Source organism: Psammomys obesus, unplaced genomic scaffold (assembly GCF_907164565.1).
Source record: "Psammomys obesus unplaced genomic scaffold, mPsaObe1.curated_primary_1811, whole genome shotgun sequence".
In the NCBI taxonomy this organism is placed as follows: Eukaryota; Metazoa; Chordata; class Mammalia; order Rodentia; family Muridae; genus Psammomys; species Psammomys obesus.
This window is the reverse complement of record NW_026588752.1, coordinates 11,641,809-11,661,404: the sequence shown is the minus strand read 5'-3', so window position 1 is coordinate 11,661,404 and position 19,596 is coordinate 11,641,809. Positions and strand designations below refer to the sequence as shown.

General features: G+C 43.0%; 1 protein-coding gene across 1 annotated transcript in view; it reads left to right on the top strand.

Moving 5' to 3' along the window:
- Dock2 (dedicator of cytokinesis 2) overlaps window positions 1-19,596 on the top strand; it is a 403,875-nt gene that overhangs the window by 149,200 nt on the left and 235,079 nt on the right. Inside the window, exon 26 of the mRNA XM_055604610.1 lies at window positions 18,410-18,558. Within this exon, the coding sequence (XP_055460585.1) occupies window positions 18,410-18,558 (149 nt within the window). The remainder of the gene's footprint in view (window positions 1-18,409; window positions 18,559-19,596) is intronic.

Here is a 19,596-nt window from a genome sequence, read left to right as displayed (position 1 = left end):
ATTTGGATAGTCCACACAACACACTGCAGGTGTAGTTGGGGCTCTTCTCGGAGAGACTAGAATGGCTGATCTCAGGAGCTGTCCAAGGTCACAACATGAATCCACCAGCAGAGCTGGGATCAGAGGCCAAGAATGCCAAAAATTCTTTTCTTTTCCTAGTGTTTCTTGAAGTACAGACCTGCCCACTAGGTGAGCAATTTTCCTGGTGCATGCAGAACCTCAGGCGTGCACAGGAGAAGTGATAGGTCCTGGAAGTGCAGCCCTTTCATGCTGTTTTAACCCCCTTCCTGGTGGTAGTAGGCTCTGGATAGTCTGTTCTTAGTCCATTCCCACTAATCAGGCAGCATTTCTGGCTTACCCTCTTCTTGGTATTTCATAAAATTATTTTGTCTCCATTGTACTAGTTGTCATCCTTACATTCAGTTGTAGGAAGTGCTGCTTGCTTGCTTTCTGAGATAGAAAAATGCTCTAAAGCAAATATGAGCCAATTAAAATGAACCTACGTTTAAAAAAATACCCGTAATAGTAGGTTGTAAGCTAGGATGGGCAGCCAGTGGGTTTCCTGTTGATAAAAGTGGTGAGTAGCTAAAGCTTGGGAAATGCTTTATTCGTCTCTGCCCTCTAGAATATTCAATATCCTTAGGGAAGAATATGTAGGTGAATCTCAGCTTTCTTCTTATCCATAAAATAGGTAGCCAGAAAAGCAACCAGTAACCAAAACATGAAAACAAAGACCTAGCCATGTACCAAAGATCAGTGTGTCAATAGTCTCATTATTGACGGCATATAAAATTGACCAGAGAAGCCAGGGAGTTTGATCAGTAACTGCTTTTAAGTGTTTTCGTTGTTGTTGTCTTCCTGTTTTGTTTTTCTGCCTTGTTTGTTTTTGTTTTGCTTGTATCCTGAATCATAAGCCAGGCCCTGTTGCAGCTGTGGAGAACAAGAACTAGTTTTATGCTTTAGGCACTGTTGCTCTATTTGAAGATTATATTTTAGTCCTTATTCTCCTCTTTCTGATCTCCCCCTAAGAAGTTCTCTGATTACCTTATTATTCAATTAGAGGAAGTACATAGAAGAAAAAGATGGCAAGATGCAATTTATCAAGCATTTCCCTACTGTTACTACATTTTAAAGATTAGCATGTATGGCTAAGTGAAATGGAATATTAAAGCTATTTATCAAAACGGGATATAGAACTTACCACACTTTAAACCTGTAATTTCCCTATTTCAAGTGAACACGGGGACAGAAAGATGTACTACATCACAAGATTTGGATGGTTTCCTTACTACCTTTTACTGTCAACCTCCAAGTATCACTTAATTTGTTTTCCTGCTCCTTGAAGCAGGCTTTTCCTCACAGCTGTGTAATCCAGGGTTCCTGAGTTCAGAAGACCAGTTCCTAATGGCCTGAGGTGAACCTGCTTCTCAGGAACATCTCCCTGATCTTGCTCATGTCCCTTTTCTCTGTGGCCCTCCCACTGGTCAATACGTGTCCTGTGGAGGGCTCCTTTTGTAGAGAATGTATTCTCATTTAGAGGAAAAGTGGGGAGAGAGAGGGAGGGGCGCTCAGTTTCTGGTTACTTAAGGGCAGTTAGAGTCAAATGTTTGAAAAATGGGCCTCTGAATCAGCAGAGGCTTTACAGAGCGACTGGAAAGACTGCATACTGATAGGTACAAGTATCGAGAAACCAAAAAATAATGCTGATGAGATACCTGCTAATAAAAAGACTGCATTGCTAAATGCAGGGCAGCAAGGTTAATGATGATACATTTTTTAGTACCAAAGATTAACATGATAACTTGCATATTAAAGTTAATTCAGATACACTGCTAATGGAGGAGGCATACAAAATTAATTTCTACAACACCCCATAAATTATCAGCCCTCTATCTTTTTTTGGCTTATGCTTTGTCTATGCAAGCATTGTATACATGCCCTAGGTGGGCATGTTTCAGCCACAGGGCATCCTTGGTCCCTGAGCAACGTGGGAAGCTTGAGTATATTCCTTTCACTGCTAGCCTTCTGCTGAGTGTTTTCCTGCTGAGGTGTGTGTACTTCATCACCTTCCAGGTTCCAGTTTGGCAGGGATCTTGGTGTTAATCATTAATGAGATGGTGAGGCTGAGCAGAGATGAGAAAAAAGTAGAAGGTAGGCCAGAGGAGGGAAGAGCCTCTTCCTCTTTCCATGGGAAAGAACTCTCCAAATGTTATTTGGGAAAGCATCTTTGGGTAACTGAGTGCTGTCTTCCTCCATCTTGAGTACCAAGGTTCAGGGGAAGCCAGACTTTAAAAGGGTAGAATCTGAAAGATGAATGCAAATGTGTCAGTTCTGGCACTGTACCCTGGGTAACTTTCTTGACTTCCTGAATCACTTTGTGCACCTGTTAAACAGGGAGGATTAAAACATGTAATATAAAACAGTTATATTATATATATATATATATATATATATATATACATATATATGTTACTATATATGCAACATTTATATGTATCCTTAGTAATGCACTTATATATTACCATATAATATATACATTTGTTTTATTATATAATTAGAGATACTTAATCTTAATGTCATTTATGTACAAGAACATCTTAAGTATATAGTCCTGTGCTTTTATGCATACGTATTTATTTACCCATTGCACATATCAGTATAATTTCGATTACTTAGACAGTGAGGTACTAGTATCTTAAAAATTAAGCAATACTAATTCCGGTACTTTTTAGTGCTTATGGGTCAGCCAGGCATGTGGCACTAAGTTCTTGGTGAGCAGGATTAGTGATGGCAAGCCCTGACTGCCAACTTGATTAACTAGAAAAGCACCTAAAAAATTTGGAGAGCACAACTCCCCAGTGAGAGAGACGTGACCACATCAAGATTTTAGTGGGTTATTAGACAGTGGTGGAACTTTGGTGGGTGTGGTCTAGTTGCTGGTTGAGCCCTTAGGGTTGAAGCTGGTGCCTGGTGGCATTTTGATACTCTTTGCTTCCTGGCTGTCACATCAAAGCTTTCCTTGTCATGCCCTTCTGCCATGGTCCTTTCTCACCACAGACCTAAAAGTAACGGTGTCAGCTCTCTAAGGGCTATAAACCAAAATGAGTCCTTTCTGCATATGTTGTTCTTTCTTGGTATTTGTTAGCAGTGCTGAAAAGCCTGCTTAGCTCACTGTTGTATTTCATTGCTCAGACTTGTGTTGGGCGTGCTGATTTTATCCCACAGATGAGGAAACAGATGTATAGAGGACTTAAGAAGCTTGCCCGGGATCAGACAGATGGTAACTGAGACCCTGTGCTTACACTCTTCTTGAATACAGAGTATTTCTCACGTGTCACGTGGCCCGTTATTAAGAATGTTAGAGGAACGCAAGTACAGTCTGCTTGATGGCTGGCATTTCTCTTCATGTCTTGACATATCTATCTTCCTGTATGTGTGGGCAAGCAGGTGATGCTGAGACACTCACCAAGTGTCCTCGAGAGAGCAGGCTGTTCTCTCCCTGCCCTCCTGTTGGAGGCGCACAGAAAGAATTTCAGCAATGGCCGGTGACGGGTCTGTCCAGTTCCCAGCTAGCATTACTTGGGGACACGAAAATGTTTAAGTCTTGTGCGAGCCTAAGCACCTCAAGTGAGAATCTCCCATATTTCTGAGCACCTGTTGCTAAAAAACCCCTGTACATTCATCTGTACATGGTGCTTCAAGTGCTGCTTCTTTTTCCTTCCCTCTCTCTCTCTCTCTCTTTTTCTTTGTGTCTTCTTTTACCTACCTTCTTATTTCCTCTCTTCCTTTTCCTTCAGTTTCATTTCATGTTCATCCTTTTCTACCTCCTCCTTCCCTCTCTTTTCTTCTGTTCATTTCATTATGGTCACCACCAAATAAACCTAGGCAGCTGTTCTGCTAAGAGTCTCATGGTTTCCTGCTATGAATTATTGTTGGTGGGAAACGACCACATTCGCTGTGTCTTTCATGTAATTAAACATAATTAAACTGGTGTCTGCCCATTACACTTAGATGCATTTAGCCAGTGGGGCCTTTGGCATGCCTGTCAGGATATTTTATAGGTCCTCAAGCTATTTCCATAGCAGCATTTGTTCTGTTCTCTTCACTGCTATTTCTGCTATTAGCCAGAGCCCTCCCTCCCACTTTCTTGCATTTCCCACTCTCCTCTCAGACCATCACTGAAGCCTTGGCATCACATTTGCTTCAACTCTGGTCACATCTGTCCTTATCACCTGTGTCCTGGTCCTGTGCCTTAAAATTTATAGATGTTTAGTATATAATGGTTCACCATAGTAGTTGAAGCGCCAAGGATGAGTGCTCACTCATGAAACCATTTCCCTTTGTTTTGTACTTTATTTAACTCTCTACATCTCTCATAGAAGCAGATGGCACAACTGAACAAGCTGCCAGCACTTGCCTCTCTCTGGTTCTTTTCAGAATGAACATTGTACTGTCTGATGTCAAAGGCAGCTAATGACTACGTGACTCAACATAGAGCAGTTAGCATTCAAATTCAGTATGAAGAATTTTCTTTTAAAACCTTAATGTAAAAAACAAACAAACAAAAACAACTGTGTTTACGGGGGTGGGTGGTGTGGGGAGGGTGGGATGTCTTCTTTTGCTTTCAACGACCTCAAAAGTTTAGCTTATTATTTTTTTTTCATTGCCTCTCAGAGGGCATTTGGAGCCTGTGTGTTGACCTTCACTTCTCTGACATTGTCTCTCCTTTTTTATTCTGTTGGACTAAGGTAGCATATGAAGAAGTACACTTAGCTAATAATGAATATATGAACAAGTAATGCCCCCAAATAAAATATTAATATCAATTTCATAGAAGTACAATTTGAGATTCATCCTCAGGGGCTGGGCATAATTGGAAATGCACTGTGTTTCATTGTGTGTGGTTTTTATACTGTTCCTGTCAATTGACTGCTTCTTTCTTTATTATGCTCGGACTGCCCTCCGGGTGAGGACCGTATATCCTTGTTGCTTTGTGCAGAGAGCTCATTACATGTCATTGTGGGATATTTATTCTCCTCACTTCCTTCTGTCTCACACTTTCCCTAGTTGCTCTTCTATTGCTTAACCGTCCAAGCAGTGTCTCTTTGATTTTCTTATTTAAATATTGGGCCTAAGTGTGTGGTTCATTAAATCACTCTCTGCTTTGGGCTATCTGGGGCAGGATACACAGGAGCTGGTGGCTCTGTTGCTCAAATACAGACAATGAGAGGCCCTGCCCCTCGGGGAGCTCTGCTCTCCACCTTCTTAGCCCACACTTAGAAAAGAAAAGCTGAAGGATAAATGCTCCCGTTTCCATTTTTATTTCTAGGGAGGAAAGTGGTACAGATTTTAGACCCTCCTTTTTGAAGTTCTAACTTGTTTGTAGCATGTGACATGTCTCTGATTTCTTTTCATAATAAACAATGGTGGGAATAAAAGTGTGGAGCTGTAAGTGCAGAAGTCCCAGCTTCCCTCCTTTGCAGCTGAGGTGGGGAAGAGGGGAGAGGAGGGCCAAAGGATGATTGAAAACAATTACCATTCTATTTCACCAATGCTTAAATCCAGGCGCATTTTCTCATTTAATTCTCTGAAATGAAGAGCCCCTCTGTTAGCCTTAAAATGCAAGCAAGAGGCTTTTTTAATGTGCGATTTTCCCAGAAATGGAATCCTAGTGCTCCTATTGATCTGAAACATCGCTGTTGGCTTTTGTTCTTTTTTTGATATTTGTAAGTTTGTGATGGCAGTAGCAGAAGGCTCCTGTGTGGCTAGAGGATTGCCTGTAAGTGGCATTATTACTCTAAGTTGCAAAGAGCAATGTAAGAGGTACTCAGAGAGAGCACGCCTGAGCCCTATGCAGTCTGTTCCCATGGTGGGGGGGGAAGGGGAGGATAAAAATGCAAGGCACACATTGCAATCATTTTGCTTTATTCCCACCTTTCAGAAATCAGTTTTCTAGTTTTGGTATTTTTCCCCTACACACACACACACACACACACACACACACACACACACACACAGCTGAAGGGCCGTCACACTCTACCATGGATCTAGAACTTCTTAGACTCAGCATCTGATCTGGATGGAATGTGGAACATGTTGCATTCTGATCATCTCATGAATGAGGCATTTGAATCCCCATCTATGGAGGAAGAGATGGGTCCTCTCCAAGGTCACACAGTGGGGCAGTAGCAAGGGTGTTCAAGCCTATGTCTTCCAACCCTAGCTCCCGAGCTCCTAGCTCACTTCTTCATACCTCCCTTTGCAACAAGGTAAAGCCTCAAAAGGGTGAGATATTACCAGAAGGGCTGACCCCGGGCTGTCCTGGAGGGTGAGGAAGATGGTATAAAATTCTCGTTCATTGCACAGTCCCCAGATGGGACCACCTTGTTTCCTTTAGGAAATAAATAATATGTGATACCCCAACATGAGACAGTGTTTTGGCTCTGAGAGTAGCCCTAGATTCAGATAGACAAGACCACTCTGCTGTTAGCAGACACTCGTATGTTCACTTCATACTTCACACACCTCGTACTGTGTGATCAAGGTTGTGCAGTAACTGTGGGAAACGTGACTCGACTGAGATTGGATATTTTCATGTGAGCTTCTCAAGTCTACCCGGGAAAGGGTGCCAAACTACACAAAGGTCACAGCTGCTGCCCACTAGCTGAATGAGATGAGAGAGGATGACTCAAAGTCAACATTTCATTCTCTCTTCTCCTATCTCCTGATAGCTCTGTCCCTTATTAAGATATCTCTGCCGCAATGCCTCTGCCTGCTGAGGGAGCCCTCTTCAGGTATATTACTAAGGACTAACTTACAGGAGGTTGCAGAGTTGAGATCCCTGGTTAAGGAGAGTTTGGGAGTCATGGAAGCAGAGGTACAGGTATGTCCAGAGGGGACATGATGTGGAGAGGGGTGTTTGGAACTCTGTGTAGAAAGGAGGCAGAGTGTCAAGAAGACTTAGCTCTGGAGGAATGTGGAGGTTGCTGACTGAATGTTCCAGAAGTATCCCACATGCTTCTAAATGGGGCTGAGCTGTGTGTGCTGCTGCTTTGGAGCCAACTGTGGTAGAAGAATGCCAGAGCCAGCTCCAGCTCATGGCATCCAAGGGGCTACTGAGCACACTGCTCTCATGTGTGTTTGAGGTGCTGCACATTGTTTCCTTAGTATCCAGAATTACCTAGGACAGAATCACTTCAGTTCAGCTCTAAGCTCTCCTATTGGCTCCTCCTAGTTTGGCAGCGTGTGGGACAGGGTCTTTTACGGCCTGGGGCTGCTTCCAGCCAGTGTAGCATGGCACATGTGATTGTTCTGAGCATAAGGGGCATAGCAAGTCGTGGAATAAGCTCATCTTGCCCAGGTTATGTGTTTATTTTCCTAAAACCATCTTCTGTGGAGCTGTGTGGCTTCAGAGAAGGGACAGTTTAGCATTTGCAGTGGGTTAGGTCAAACTAAAAGCACAAGAACGTGTTAGAACATGACTGTCCTAACAGCTTCGGAAGGTGTGAGGAGAGGCAGCCTCTGTAGCAGCCACTTCACACCTCCTGCGAGGCGTTTGCAGGAGCCTTTCATTACCTGCTAGCTGAAGCAAGAGGCTTCATGATTAGATTTTAATTTGATAAGCTCTACAAGGAATCTGTTCCCTGGTATCCAACACTCAAAGATGCTTAGGTTCACCACTTACTGTACTGGTCCATCTGCATGTCTTGATCCAGCTTCTAAAACTTAGCTTAAGTAAGTCCATTTTTTTGTCTGCTACCATTGCTATAAAAACAAACAAAGAAACAAAACAGACAAGCTTTCCACCTTCTTTCATCTACACTGCTCTAACAAGGTAGGCAGAGTTCACGAGTTGTGAACATTGGCTCTTGAGCCCTGTTTTCTGGGTTTATATCGGCTCTGCCACTGCTCGCTGTTTAGTTTTAATCAAAATACTGAATGTCACTGAACCCTTGTCCACAGAAGAGATATGAGATTCTCCACTTTAGAAAGAATGGCCATGAGAGAGTGTGGGCTCAATACCCTTTCCTTTCCTCTCTACAAAGCCCCTTCTGCCTATTGCCTTTCTTTCCAGGGCCAACCCCCAGGTTCCCAGAGAAACCTTGCTTATTTCGACATACTATCAAATCTTTATCATAGCCCGGATGAGCTCTGACCTCCTCCCCACCTGTCCAAATTTCCAATCCCACTGTACAGTCTGCTGCCTCCAACACTACCTACACTCCTCTCCAGGAACATTTCCAATGTCAAACCTGCGCACAAGGCCATGCCCTCCTATTTCCTCTGCTCCCGAATGTTCTGCCCTGAGATCTTTGTGCTCTCTTCCCCATGTAGTGTTTTCATGTCAGCTCTGGTCTCGGTCTCAGAGAGACACCTCTTTGACTGCATTCAGGAAATGGTCCTTCCATAGCACATTCTCTCTATTGTGTTTGACAGAGCCTGTGTCCCCACCTCACCCCCATCCTCTGCCTGGGAGCACAACCAGAGTCCGTTCCTAATGCTACAGAGCCCCCGTCAGGAACCTGCTTTACCTGTGGACTGGGAACAGAAAAAGGCCCTTGGGCTGTCCACTCCTGGGTTTGAATGCCCTGGGTCAGTGGTTTTTAACCTGTGGGATGTAATCTTTTCGGGGGAAGGTTGAACAACCCTTTCACAGGGGTTGCCTAATACCATTGGAAAACACAGATATTTACATGATGATTCGTAACAGTAGCAAGATTATAGTGATGTAGTAGCAATGAAAAAATTTTATGGCTGGGGGTCACCACAACACGAGGAGCTGTGTTAAGGGGTCCCAGCACTAGCAAGGCTGGAATAACTGGCCTAGCCTCTCAAGGGCTGACCCCTGAGAGGTTATAAGAAGTCTGGATTGTGCCCTCTTCCTCTTGTTCCCCTCTTGTCCTCATTTCCCATCTCCCTCTCTAGGGGTTGCCAGGACTTGCAAACTTTATCTTGGAGCTGCCCCGGTGGAAGCCAGTCTGGAAAAGCCAACTGATATTTTCTTTCTTTGTTTATGGCAAACTATAGAATGGAATGTCTGTGAGAAGAATGCTGGTCGCAATATGTATCCGTCAGCTATGTGTTTCTGTATGTGGATACACACAGCACATAGTAAACAATGTCAGGCATACACTTTGCGTACAAAGGACACATACATATTACAGGCATATATATTTTTGCAATATAGATTTCAAGTGTATCTACAATCAGTGTGAATTAGGGATGCATTCGTATCACCTCCTCTTAAAAGTTCCTGCAACTTGGAGCTCAGAAGATGGTTCAGAGGGAAAAAATGTCTGCGGCAAAAGCTGTAGGACCTGAGTTAGAACCCTCAGCATGCACGCAAAGCAGTGAGAGTGACGGTGTATGCTTTAACCCCATGCTACCCAGCCTAGCCAAACTGGAATCCGAGCTCCAGGGGAAGAACGATAAAGACACGTGACATTAACCTGGCAAGGGCACCTGTGCCCACGTGCATGCACATGCACACTGACCCCTTCCACACAGAGAGGCAGGGGAGGAAGAGAGGTGGAAGAGAGGGAGAAGGAAGGAGAAAAGGATCGGGGAGGAAGGAGTAAAAAAATTTCTGTAATTTCTGTCAGTCTATTTTGTGGGCTATCCAGTCATTATATGGCTTTTGCTTGTATTAAAAAAAGTCCCATTTTATGTTAACTATAAAATATATGTGATAGACAGTTACAAGCCTTGAATGTTAAATATATGCGATCAAAGTGGTAGCTTGTTTGGGAATTTCAGTGGGTGTCCAGACTGAAGCCGGAGAATCATGACTCTTCTGGAGTCTGTACTACTGACTAATTAGGGCCGCTTCGACTGAGATTCCTAAAGCCATGTCAGTCGTTGCTGAGTTGTATGATCTCTACAAAGCCTTGTTGTCTGGCTGGGGTTGGGGGAGGCACACTTTGGCCTGTAAGTTCAAAGTGGGGATATGTACATCATAGTGAGGGCTGGAGTGGGGCGTGATGATGTAGATGTTGTAATTAGGTATGTTTTCTGGGAGTGATTGATGAGCTGCCACTAAAAAAAAAAAAAAAAAAAAAATGAGTTGGAGAAGATGTTAGCAGAACCACATAAGGCTCATAACCCGATCTGGAATATGATGTTTGTGGGTAGGAATTGATTTCCCTCGGTGGGTGGAATGTGTTTGCTTTGTGACACGCTGGCTGGAGGAGGGAGGTTAGGAGCGAGTTGCTGACTGTCGGAGTCGTGTCTATGGAGAGCCTCCTCTTAGTCTAGCTGATCTAGCCGAGTGGCCTTTCACATCTATAGATGGTCCGTGATCCCAAGGGGAAAAGGCAGCTAAGGGAAGCTGAACTGCACTTACTACATTCAGCCCTGCCTGATAGAGCTGGAGTTTTAATCACGGGCTTTCCCAGTATGCCATGACACACCAGGGAGGCAGAGTGAGCCTTGACAGCCATAAGCTCTTTGGTTCCCCAAGAGGGTTAAACTGAGCTGAATTCGCCTCACAGTCAATAGAAACTTGGCCAAAGCCCAATGAGTTTCACCTTCAAGTCTGTGAAATATTGAGCCGGATTGAACAGGTGATTAACTAGTGTGGTGACAAAGTGAATGGCTGGCTTGGAATAAAATCACGGGTACAGTCGCCACAGTAAGGCTTGCAAAGATGGGCAGAAGATGCAACGGACAACACACAGCCCTGTGCTGTGTCTGAACCCCTTCTCTGAGTTCACCGTCTTCTAGACTGTTCCACATCATTCCCACATGACGTACCAAAGTGGTACCTGACATCAGAGACTGGCAAACATTTCTCCATCAGGGACATGAGCTGCCAGTCTTCTTTTATGAGAGATTTGTTTGCTTTTCCTTTCTCTCAACCTTAGTTTCCGAGAGAAGGGTTGAATTTCTTATTTGTGTGCACTGCAGTGTATCCAAGGGCTCCTAAAGGTACTCACTCTGTCCTACAGTGAGTGCATTGCCATGTATTGTGCTGGCATAGAACTGGTTCCTGCCACAAATCTGAAAAAAAGATGAGGCACCCCATCCAATAGGAAGAGGTTTAGAATGAGTGATGATTAAGCATCTGTTGTCCTCATTAGGGCCTCAGCTTCATTTCTGGGGTGATCAGTAAGACTCTCATTGGCCATCCAGTTCCAAAGATAATGATGACATCATGTGATTTGTGACAAGATAGAAACACATTCTGGGTACTACAGGGACACAGGAGACAGTCACCCCAGTCAGAACTAGAGCACCAGGAAAGCTGTACTAGAGGATTTGACCTCTAACTTCAGACCTAGGAGGCAAGAGTCTATCAAGTGAAGAGCACTCCTGCCAAAGAAAGCCATGTGTGGAACATTTCAGAAGCAGAGTGACAGTGATGGGCGGGGTGGAGTGGAAGGGGGAGGAGCATCAAGGCATGGATCCAGAGAAGTAAAGAAAGGGTCTAACAAGGGGCCTGTAGCTGTACCCTGGGGGGCTATAACACTCAACCAGGGAGCAATCAGAAGTCACTGAAGAATTTCCAGACTGCAGTGATTGTTTATAAATAATAGAAGGGAGGTAATTTAGGACATGTGACCCAGAACATGGAAGACGCTGATTCATGTCAGGTTGGATGTTGATCTTGAGAAAGTATAAAGTACAAGATGATACCCCAACTGGCTTGTTTGACTGTGATGGGTGTTTTCACTCTGAGAGGAAGCAGGAGAGAACAGACGTGCAGGAAGCTGTCACGCGCAGATGTGGTTCATGGTAATGCTTTCCTCTGAAGCTCAGGCTGTGGCTCTGGTCACAGATGCAATTTTGGCTCAATGTTCTTCAAGGTGGCTTTTCAACAAAGAGAGACTCTTCTTTTTTTTTTTTTTCACTGGCTGATATGAGGAACAGGTAAAGAAAAAGATGATTTTTTTGAAGTGTCCTTGGGTAATAACATCACTGAAAAGGCACATCACACTTCAAAAAGGCTATGAGATCAGGTAGGCAACACCACCCACCACAGATCAAACTTTCTTAAGGAAAAAAAAAGCTGAACCCAGGAATGGTGCATTTTCCTCTGCAGTCCTTTGGACAAAAGGAACTTTCGATTAAAACACAGAGAATTGAATAACTATGCAGAGTCCTTAGCAGTGGTCTGAATTATAATTTGGACTTGACACCTGATGGCAGATCGCCCAGCCTTTGTCAGTGTAAGTACCTGAGGCAAAAAAATCTCACATAGGGATGCAGGTTTGTGGTACCCATTATCTCTGTCTACAAAGATTCAGTGAAGGTTTTGCGAGATCTGTCTTTTTAAACCATTTGCGTCTGTTTTCTTGACAATCAAGCAACAATTAAGGAATGCTGCTTTCTGAAGCTTTACTGGCTAATGTAATTTCACAGTTCCAATTACAAACCAGAAAAATTATTTCATCCCCAAAACAAGGGAGCCAGACATTTCTGAGAAATCAGAATTAACAAGAAGACAGAGTCCTTTCTGCAAAAACAGGCCACAGTATTGATAGCTTCCTCATTGAGAATCTTGCCGAATCTCAACATGAGCAGCCTGCATCATCCAGGGAGGCTGGTCCTGCCAATACATAAAACCAACTCCTTTCAGCTTGAAGGAGTGCTGCTTCTGCAGGAGTCTGGTCTAGTCTAGTACAAACATGTCCACTTGTCCATCCTTCCTCCCGACACTCCTGTGAATCTCTAGTTTATGTGGCTATAGAATTTTGAATGAGGCCTTAACAATGATTCAGTTTGACCCTTTGCCTGACCCTTCACCTCACTTTCCCAGTGTGTAGACAGCCACCTGGTGTTTAAACACTGCTAGGAGTGGGGAGCTCATCACCAGACTTTCTAAGAGAATGTACTACTTTAGCGCAGTTTTAAGGAGGAGTTGAAGTCTAATTTCTTCTCATGATCCTTGTTAGTGTTTAGCATCACTCACCAGGCTTGTCCCTTGCATCCATATCTCCACAACAGGACCAGATGGAGATACTATAGAGGACAAATAGGATGAAATTTAAAGGCAACACCCTAACACACACACGCACACATCTGTGCTATGGCTACTCCTAATACACCACCATACAAGTCTCAGTGTTTGTATCTTCTTTGTTTTTCTTGTCTTCCACACAAGTCTTACCTCCTTTGGCTTGAGTGCTGATAGGTGGTTGGCTGTGGTTATCCATTTCCACTTCAGAGCAGTGGCTGCACATAGAGAACCCCAATCAATGGGGTTGCATGACTGACTAAATGAATGTGTGAGTGAGTTAGCTAAATTGCACAAATGGGTTAGTCCTTTATCTGACTTGACATCTTCCTGCAGGTCCTATTGATCTCACTCTACAAATGATTTTAAATTTTAAGTCACAAAAGTGCTTACACGTTGGTTTCCTAACCTTCTCTTGTCTCGATCCTGGGACTGAGCCAAACCCCTTGTGTATGCTAAGCACAAGTTCCAGCCAGCGCTACATTCCCAGTTCTGGTCATATTTTAAACTCAAGGTAACTGACTATTCTTAATCTGTCTTTTCCTTCCTTTGAGGTCTTTGGAGACCTTTAACCTCACAGAATAATACGAGTGTTTTAAGTCAGAAGTGAGAATCTGCTGTAACAATGCAGGACCAACGAACACTTCTGTTCTTTTTCTCCCAGCTGACTCACTGGCAGTTCTGTGTTCTTCAGCTCTTGGACTTCAATTGCTCCTGCAATCTAAACATTGCAGTGACAATGACTCTCCTGAAGGGGTATTTTCAGTGACTCTTTTTTAAATAGATGTAGAGGAGGAAGGCATTTAGCTGTGTTGTAGGTTTCCTTTGTTATTTCACGGGCAAAATTAAACTTTTTTCCACAGAAATATTTGAATTAATTTACTTATTCACTTTATGTTCTGATCATAGTCCCCTCTTCTCCTCCTGGTCCCATACTCCCTCTCTCTTTTCCCCTTCCCTATTCCTCAGAAAAGGGGAGCCCCCCAACCCACCACAGCTTGTCAAGTTGCATCAGGACTGAGTGTGTCCTCTTTCTCTGTGGCCTGGTAAGGCAGCCCCACCAGGGGGAAGTGATCATAAAGCAGGCAACAGAGTCCATGTCACAGAAAGCCTGCGAGCTGCTCATAGGCTATATCTGCGTAGGTGGCCTAGGTCCAGTCCATGCATGGTTCTTGGTCAGTCTCTGCACCTCCTTTGGGCCCTGGATCAGAACTGGGGAGAGTGGGGGCAGGAAGACAGAGGGCCTGCAGAGAGAAGAGAAACCGTGGGCGGGGCATCTTTACAACAAGCTGGAGACCTCCTTCTGGAAGATTTGGGGGTGACGCTAGCTGAGACTCCTACTAGCAGGAGTCATGAAGACTAAAGAGGACACTCTCTAACTAGACAGGACTCCTAGTAGAGGGAGGGGAATACCAATCTGCCCACAAAAACCTCGACCCAAAATTTATCCTGTCTACAAGATGTGCAAAGATGGAGAGAGAGCAGAGATTGAGGGAATGTCCAACCAATGCCTGGCCCAACCTGAGACTCACTCCATGGGAGAGAGCCAGCCCTTGACACTATTAACAATACTCTGCTATACTCACAGATAGGAGGCTAGCATAGCTGTCTTTTGAGAGGCTCCACCCAGAAGCAGATAAAAATACATGTTGAGACTTGCAGCCAAACATTAAGTGATTTGTAGTGAGTCTTATGGAAAGGGAGGGGGGGGGAGAATAGAAGGACCTGGAGGTGGCAGGACCAACAGAACAAAATTAACTTTTGAAGAGAAAGATTGTTCTTATCTTTCTGGGGTTTAAAGATGGGAGCCACAGTGAGGCATAACTGGGACATGAAGCATCCTGATATTGAAATTACCCATACTCTAAGGAAGAACTTCCTTCCTTCTTACTTGGTTTTCCTGTCCCTGACACCTGTGATTTCCTTGGACAAATAGGAAGTTTCAAAGTTATAAGTTGATACTCCTTTTAAAAATGCATTTTGAAACAAACTTCTAAACAAATATGAGGATGTTTCTTCTCTAGCTCTGCAAGCAAGAGAAACCTACTTTGGAAAAGCTACGTCTAAACAGATGTATTGAAAAGATGGACCCTGGAAAAGCTGTAGAACTAGTCATCAGAAGGGGCAGAGCCAGGATAGTTCTCTGAGAGGGAACAGAGACCAGCATATATGGCCTTCTCTATGCAGATGACAGCTGAACTCCATGAGGTCTGGACTCTCCATAGGATGGTTCAGAGTATAGGCTGTGATGCCTCTGGATCATCACTTCCTTACCTATATGCACACACCATCAGCAGAATGGTGAGATAATACCACCTTCTCCCCGCCCCAGGAAGAATAACCGAGTTATCTCTTGCCAAATGCTTCTAATGATTAATTTGATCCTAGCATACTATAAGCACTCACTATATGTTAGTAGTTATGGTATTGTCATCTGTCACCATTATAAATGTCCCCTTGAGATTCTGATGTCATGGCACCACCTTGTTTGGTGCTCAGTCCTTATCCTAAGGAGTGCAGGCACCTTCTAACGGTTTCTCCAGTTTAGTGCCCATGGTGGGATGTCTTCCCAGAGTCAGTCAGGATGCTGGCCAGAAGATAGGAATGTAGATGTTGGGATGGAGAACAAGAGCTGTGCTTGGCCTCTTTCACTTTTACCTTGATTTAGTCTCTGCCCTTTCTTACTGTTCATTACCTAATGGGAAAGAGCCATCCCTGTACCTTTAGAATCTAGTGTCTCAAAAGATAAAGGAAACATTCAACATCTAGTTGTTGGATTGAATTTAAGTGACATTCTGGCATGTGGGATTCATGTCTTAGCTCAAGCGGCATTTGGTTGTGGATGGTTTAAAACAGTTTTAGAATTTTTTTTTCTTTTCCTTAAAGGATTTTTTTTAAGGGAAATGTAGAGATAAAATTGTGTGAGCCTTTAGAACACTCCTGAAATGTCCTGAGACAGCCCTGTCAGAAAAGATTCTCTCCTCTGAGAAAGTTCTAATTTATTTCAATATGAAAGCAACGTGCACAGGAATGAGCAGAAGGTTGTTCAAAGCCTGTATAGTTTTGTGATTTGTAAATTGTCCAACAATAGGATTATGGCCAAATAAGAAATACATCCATGATTTGCGAATGCTTTAGTAGTTAAATAATTAAGTTAGTTGTTATATGTAATATTATATAATTTGCTCCAAGGAATATTGGCAAGTGAATGGTACCAAGGAAGTAGGCCTCATATGTAACTAAGCCTCATTTTGAAAAAGCAGATATGGGCAATGACACTGTAGGATTTATTCTGCTTATATACAGAGTCATGCATAACAATCATGATAGTTTATAATACTCTGATATGAATTAAAGTAAACATAAAATACAGATGAGACTAGGAAAATTTATACTGCAATATTTGAATATATGCATACGTCTATATTCATTTACATGTTTAAACATATAAAATAAAATGTCTAGCTTATTCTAGAAAATGAGTGTCTGGGGAAAAACCAGAATTGTGAATTATATTCTAAATAAATCTTTTTTTCTTTCTAAAGAAATCTTTTTTTTAATATTTTTTTATTTTTAAATAATTTTATACATTCACTTATATTCCAGCTGTAGCCCTCTCCCTCTTTCCCTCCCTCAGCTCCTCCCTGCCCCCTTCCGAGTCCACTGAGAGGGGTGTCCTCCTCTCCTTCCATCTTGCCCTAGCTTATCAGGTATCTTCAGGATGGTTGCAATTTCCTTATCTGTGGCCTAGCAAGGCTGCTCCTCCCTCGGGGGGAAGGGGAAGCTCAATGAGCCAGACATTGAGTTCATGTCAGAAACAATTCCTGTCCCCCTTATTAGGGAACCCACTTGGATACTGAGCTACCATGGGCTATGTCTGAGAGGGGTTGTAGGTTATATCCATGCATGGTCCTTGATTGGATAAATAGTCTCAGAGAAGAACCCTGTGCCCAGATATATTTGGACCTTGTGGGGCTCCCTGTCCCCTCTAGGTTGTACTAATTCCTCCTTCCTTCATATGATTCCTTACACTCTGCCGAAGGCTTGGTTATGGGTCTCAGCATCTGCTTTGATACACTACTAGGTAGAGTCTTTCAGGTGCCTTCTGTGGTAGGCTACTGTCCTGTAACTTGTTTTCTCCTACTTCCAATGTCCATCCCCTTTGCTTTCTAGATGATGATTGATCATCTTACCCCTGGTCCTCTTTCTTGGTTTATCTTCTTTAGGTGTACATAGTTAAGTATGTTTATCCTATCTTATAGGTCTAGTACCCACTTATAAGTGAGTATATACCATGTGTGTCTTTCTGCTCCTGGGATATCTCACTAGGGATGATTTTTTCTAGATCCCACCATCTGCCTGTAAAATTCATGATTTCCTTGTTTTTAATTGCTGAGTAGTATTCCATTGTGTAAAAGTACCACAATTTCTTTATCCATTCCTCCATTGATGGACATCTGGGTTGTTTCCAGCTTCTGGCTATTATGAATAAAGCTGCTACAAACATGGTTGAGCAAATGTCCTTGTTGTGTACTTGAACATCTTTTGGATATATGCCTAGGAGTGGTATAGCTGGATCTTGAGGTACACTATTCCTAATTGTCTGAGAAAGTGCCAGATTGATTTCCATAGTGGTTGTACCAGTTTACATTCCCACCAGCAATGGAGGAAGGTTCCCCCTTTCTCAACAACCTCTCCAGCATGCGTTGTCTCTTGAGTTTTTGATCTTAGCCATTCTGATGGGTGTAAGGTGAAATCTCAGGGTAGTTTTGGTTTGCATCTCTCTGATGGCTAGGGATGTTGAACATCTTTTTATGTGTTTCTCTGCCATTCTATATTCTTCTGCAGAGAATTCTCTGTTTAGCTCCATATCCCATTTTTTAATCGGGTTGCTTGAATTATTGCCTTTTAACTTCTGTAGTTCTTTATATATTCCAGATATTAGCCCTCTGTCAGATGTTGGGTTGGTGAAGATACTTTCCCAATTTGTAGGCTGTTGTTTTGTTCTGATAACAGCGTCCTTTGCTTTACAAAAGCTTCTAAAGAAATCTTAACCTAACCTTCAATACTTAATCTTTTTACAAAGAAAATATATTTGTTAATTATGACCTGAAGAAAAAAAATCATATAAGTTGTTAAATTCTGAAACAATATAATTATAAATCTATCATGGAGTAGATATATTATAAATAGATAGAACACACTATTTATTTACAACTGTAATGTAATATAAAGGTGAATGTTCTCATGAGAAAAGATAGAATAATATGTTTTCTATATGTTCGGTACATATATAATACACATACACACATATATAACATATCTGTTATATATAAATATACCCATGTGCACATGCGTGTGTGCGTGTGTGCGTGTGTGTGTGTGTGTGTGTTTTGTGTGTATGTAAGGAAACTCAACAATAAGCCCACATGTCTGTCACTGGTTTGCTTCCAGAATGCCGGGACATTCTGCTTCCTGTCATCACCAAAGAGCTGAAGGAGCTGCTGGAGCAGAGGGATGATGGTCAACACCAGAGCTTGGAGAAGAAGTACTGTGTGGAACTGCTCAACAGCATCTTGGAGGTCCTCAGCCATCAGGACGCGGTGAGTCCTCAGGATGACGTTCCTGCCCTATGCTCAGATCCAGGCTCAGCTGATTAAGCTGTAAAATATTGATGCTGATGAAGAGCATCTGAAATCTGAAGAGAGAAATCAACACCTGCTTAGCAGGCTAGCTCTTCCAGTGATGTATTCCTCGTGGTTATGAAGGATGAAGCTGTTAGGGTTGCAGCATGTGGCATTTTGTCATCCTGTGTCCTGGTGGACAGGTTTCCCCCAGGTCAGGAATGGATATCATTATACTCTTTCTAGGTGGTTTTCACATGGATTTTCTGTTTTTGCCTCCCTGTTTTGCATGGCTGCTAAGGGGAGCATCTTAATGTCCACATGTTCAAGAGAACAAGCTCAGGGACTTCATGCTGAAGGGCTTAGGTCTGTTATCTCTAGAGACCTCTTATAATGATAGGAATGATTAAGACTCTTCCTGCCTCAGGCAATTTCCCAGGCTCATGCTCTAGAGAAAAGGTGTGGAGTATGACTGTGGGAAGGACAAGGCTAACTGTGAAGCCAATGAACATTTGCCTGTCATTGTTCAGTCATTTAGGGACAGATGTGGAACCTAAAGGAAATATCTCAGTGAGGGGGGGGAGGCTTTCTGAAGGACAGACCCTAGAAAGAATCATGCAGGCTGAGAGACAGTGCTGAGCCACAACCCAGATCTGCTGAGAACCTCAAGAGCAAAGAAAGGGCTCTTGGTTTGGCTTGAGGTTTTGTGGAAAGATCGCACAATACTTTGCCCTTATATGGGGCTGGACACAGAAGACTTAGACCCAAGTAATCAAAAAGTCTTTGCAGAGTATTTGTATAAATGCTCCCCCTCAACACTTTCTCTTCCTGCAAAGTTCTCAGAGAAGAGCTTTCTGAACAAACTCTCTGTGGTTTCAACATCACAAAGTGGTACTCCTGTCCTGCTTATAGCTCATAGTCAGCCATGATTCTCCACCTCCCGACATGTAATTTCCCTTAGTTCTTCCTTCTGTTCTTACCATCCTAATTAGCAGTCTTCTTGGGTGAAAACAGAGG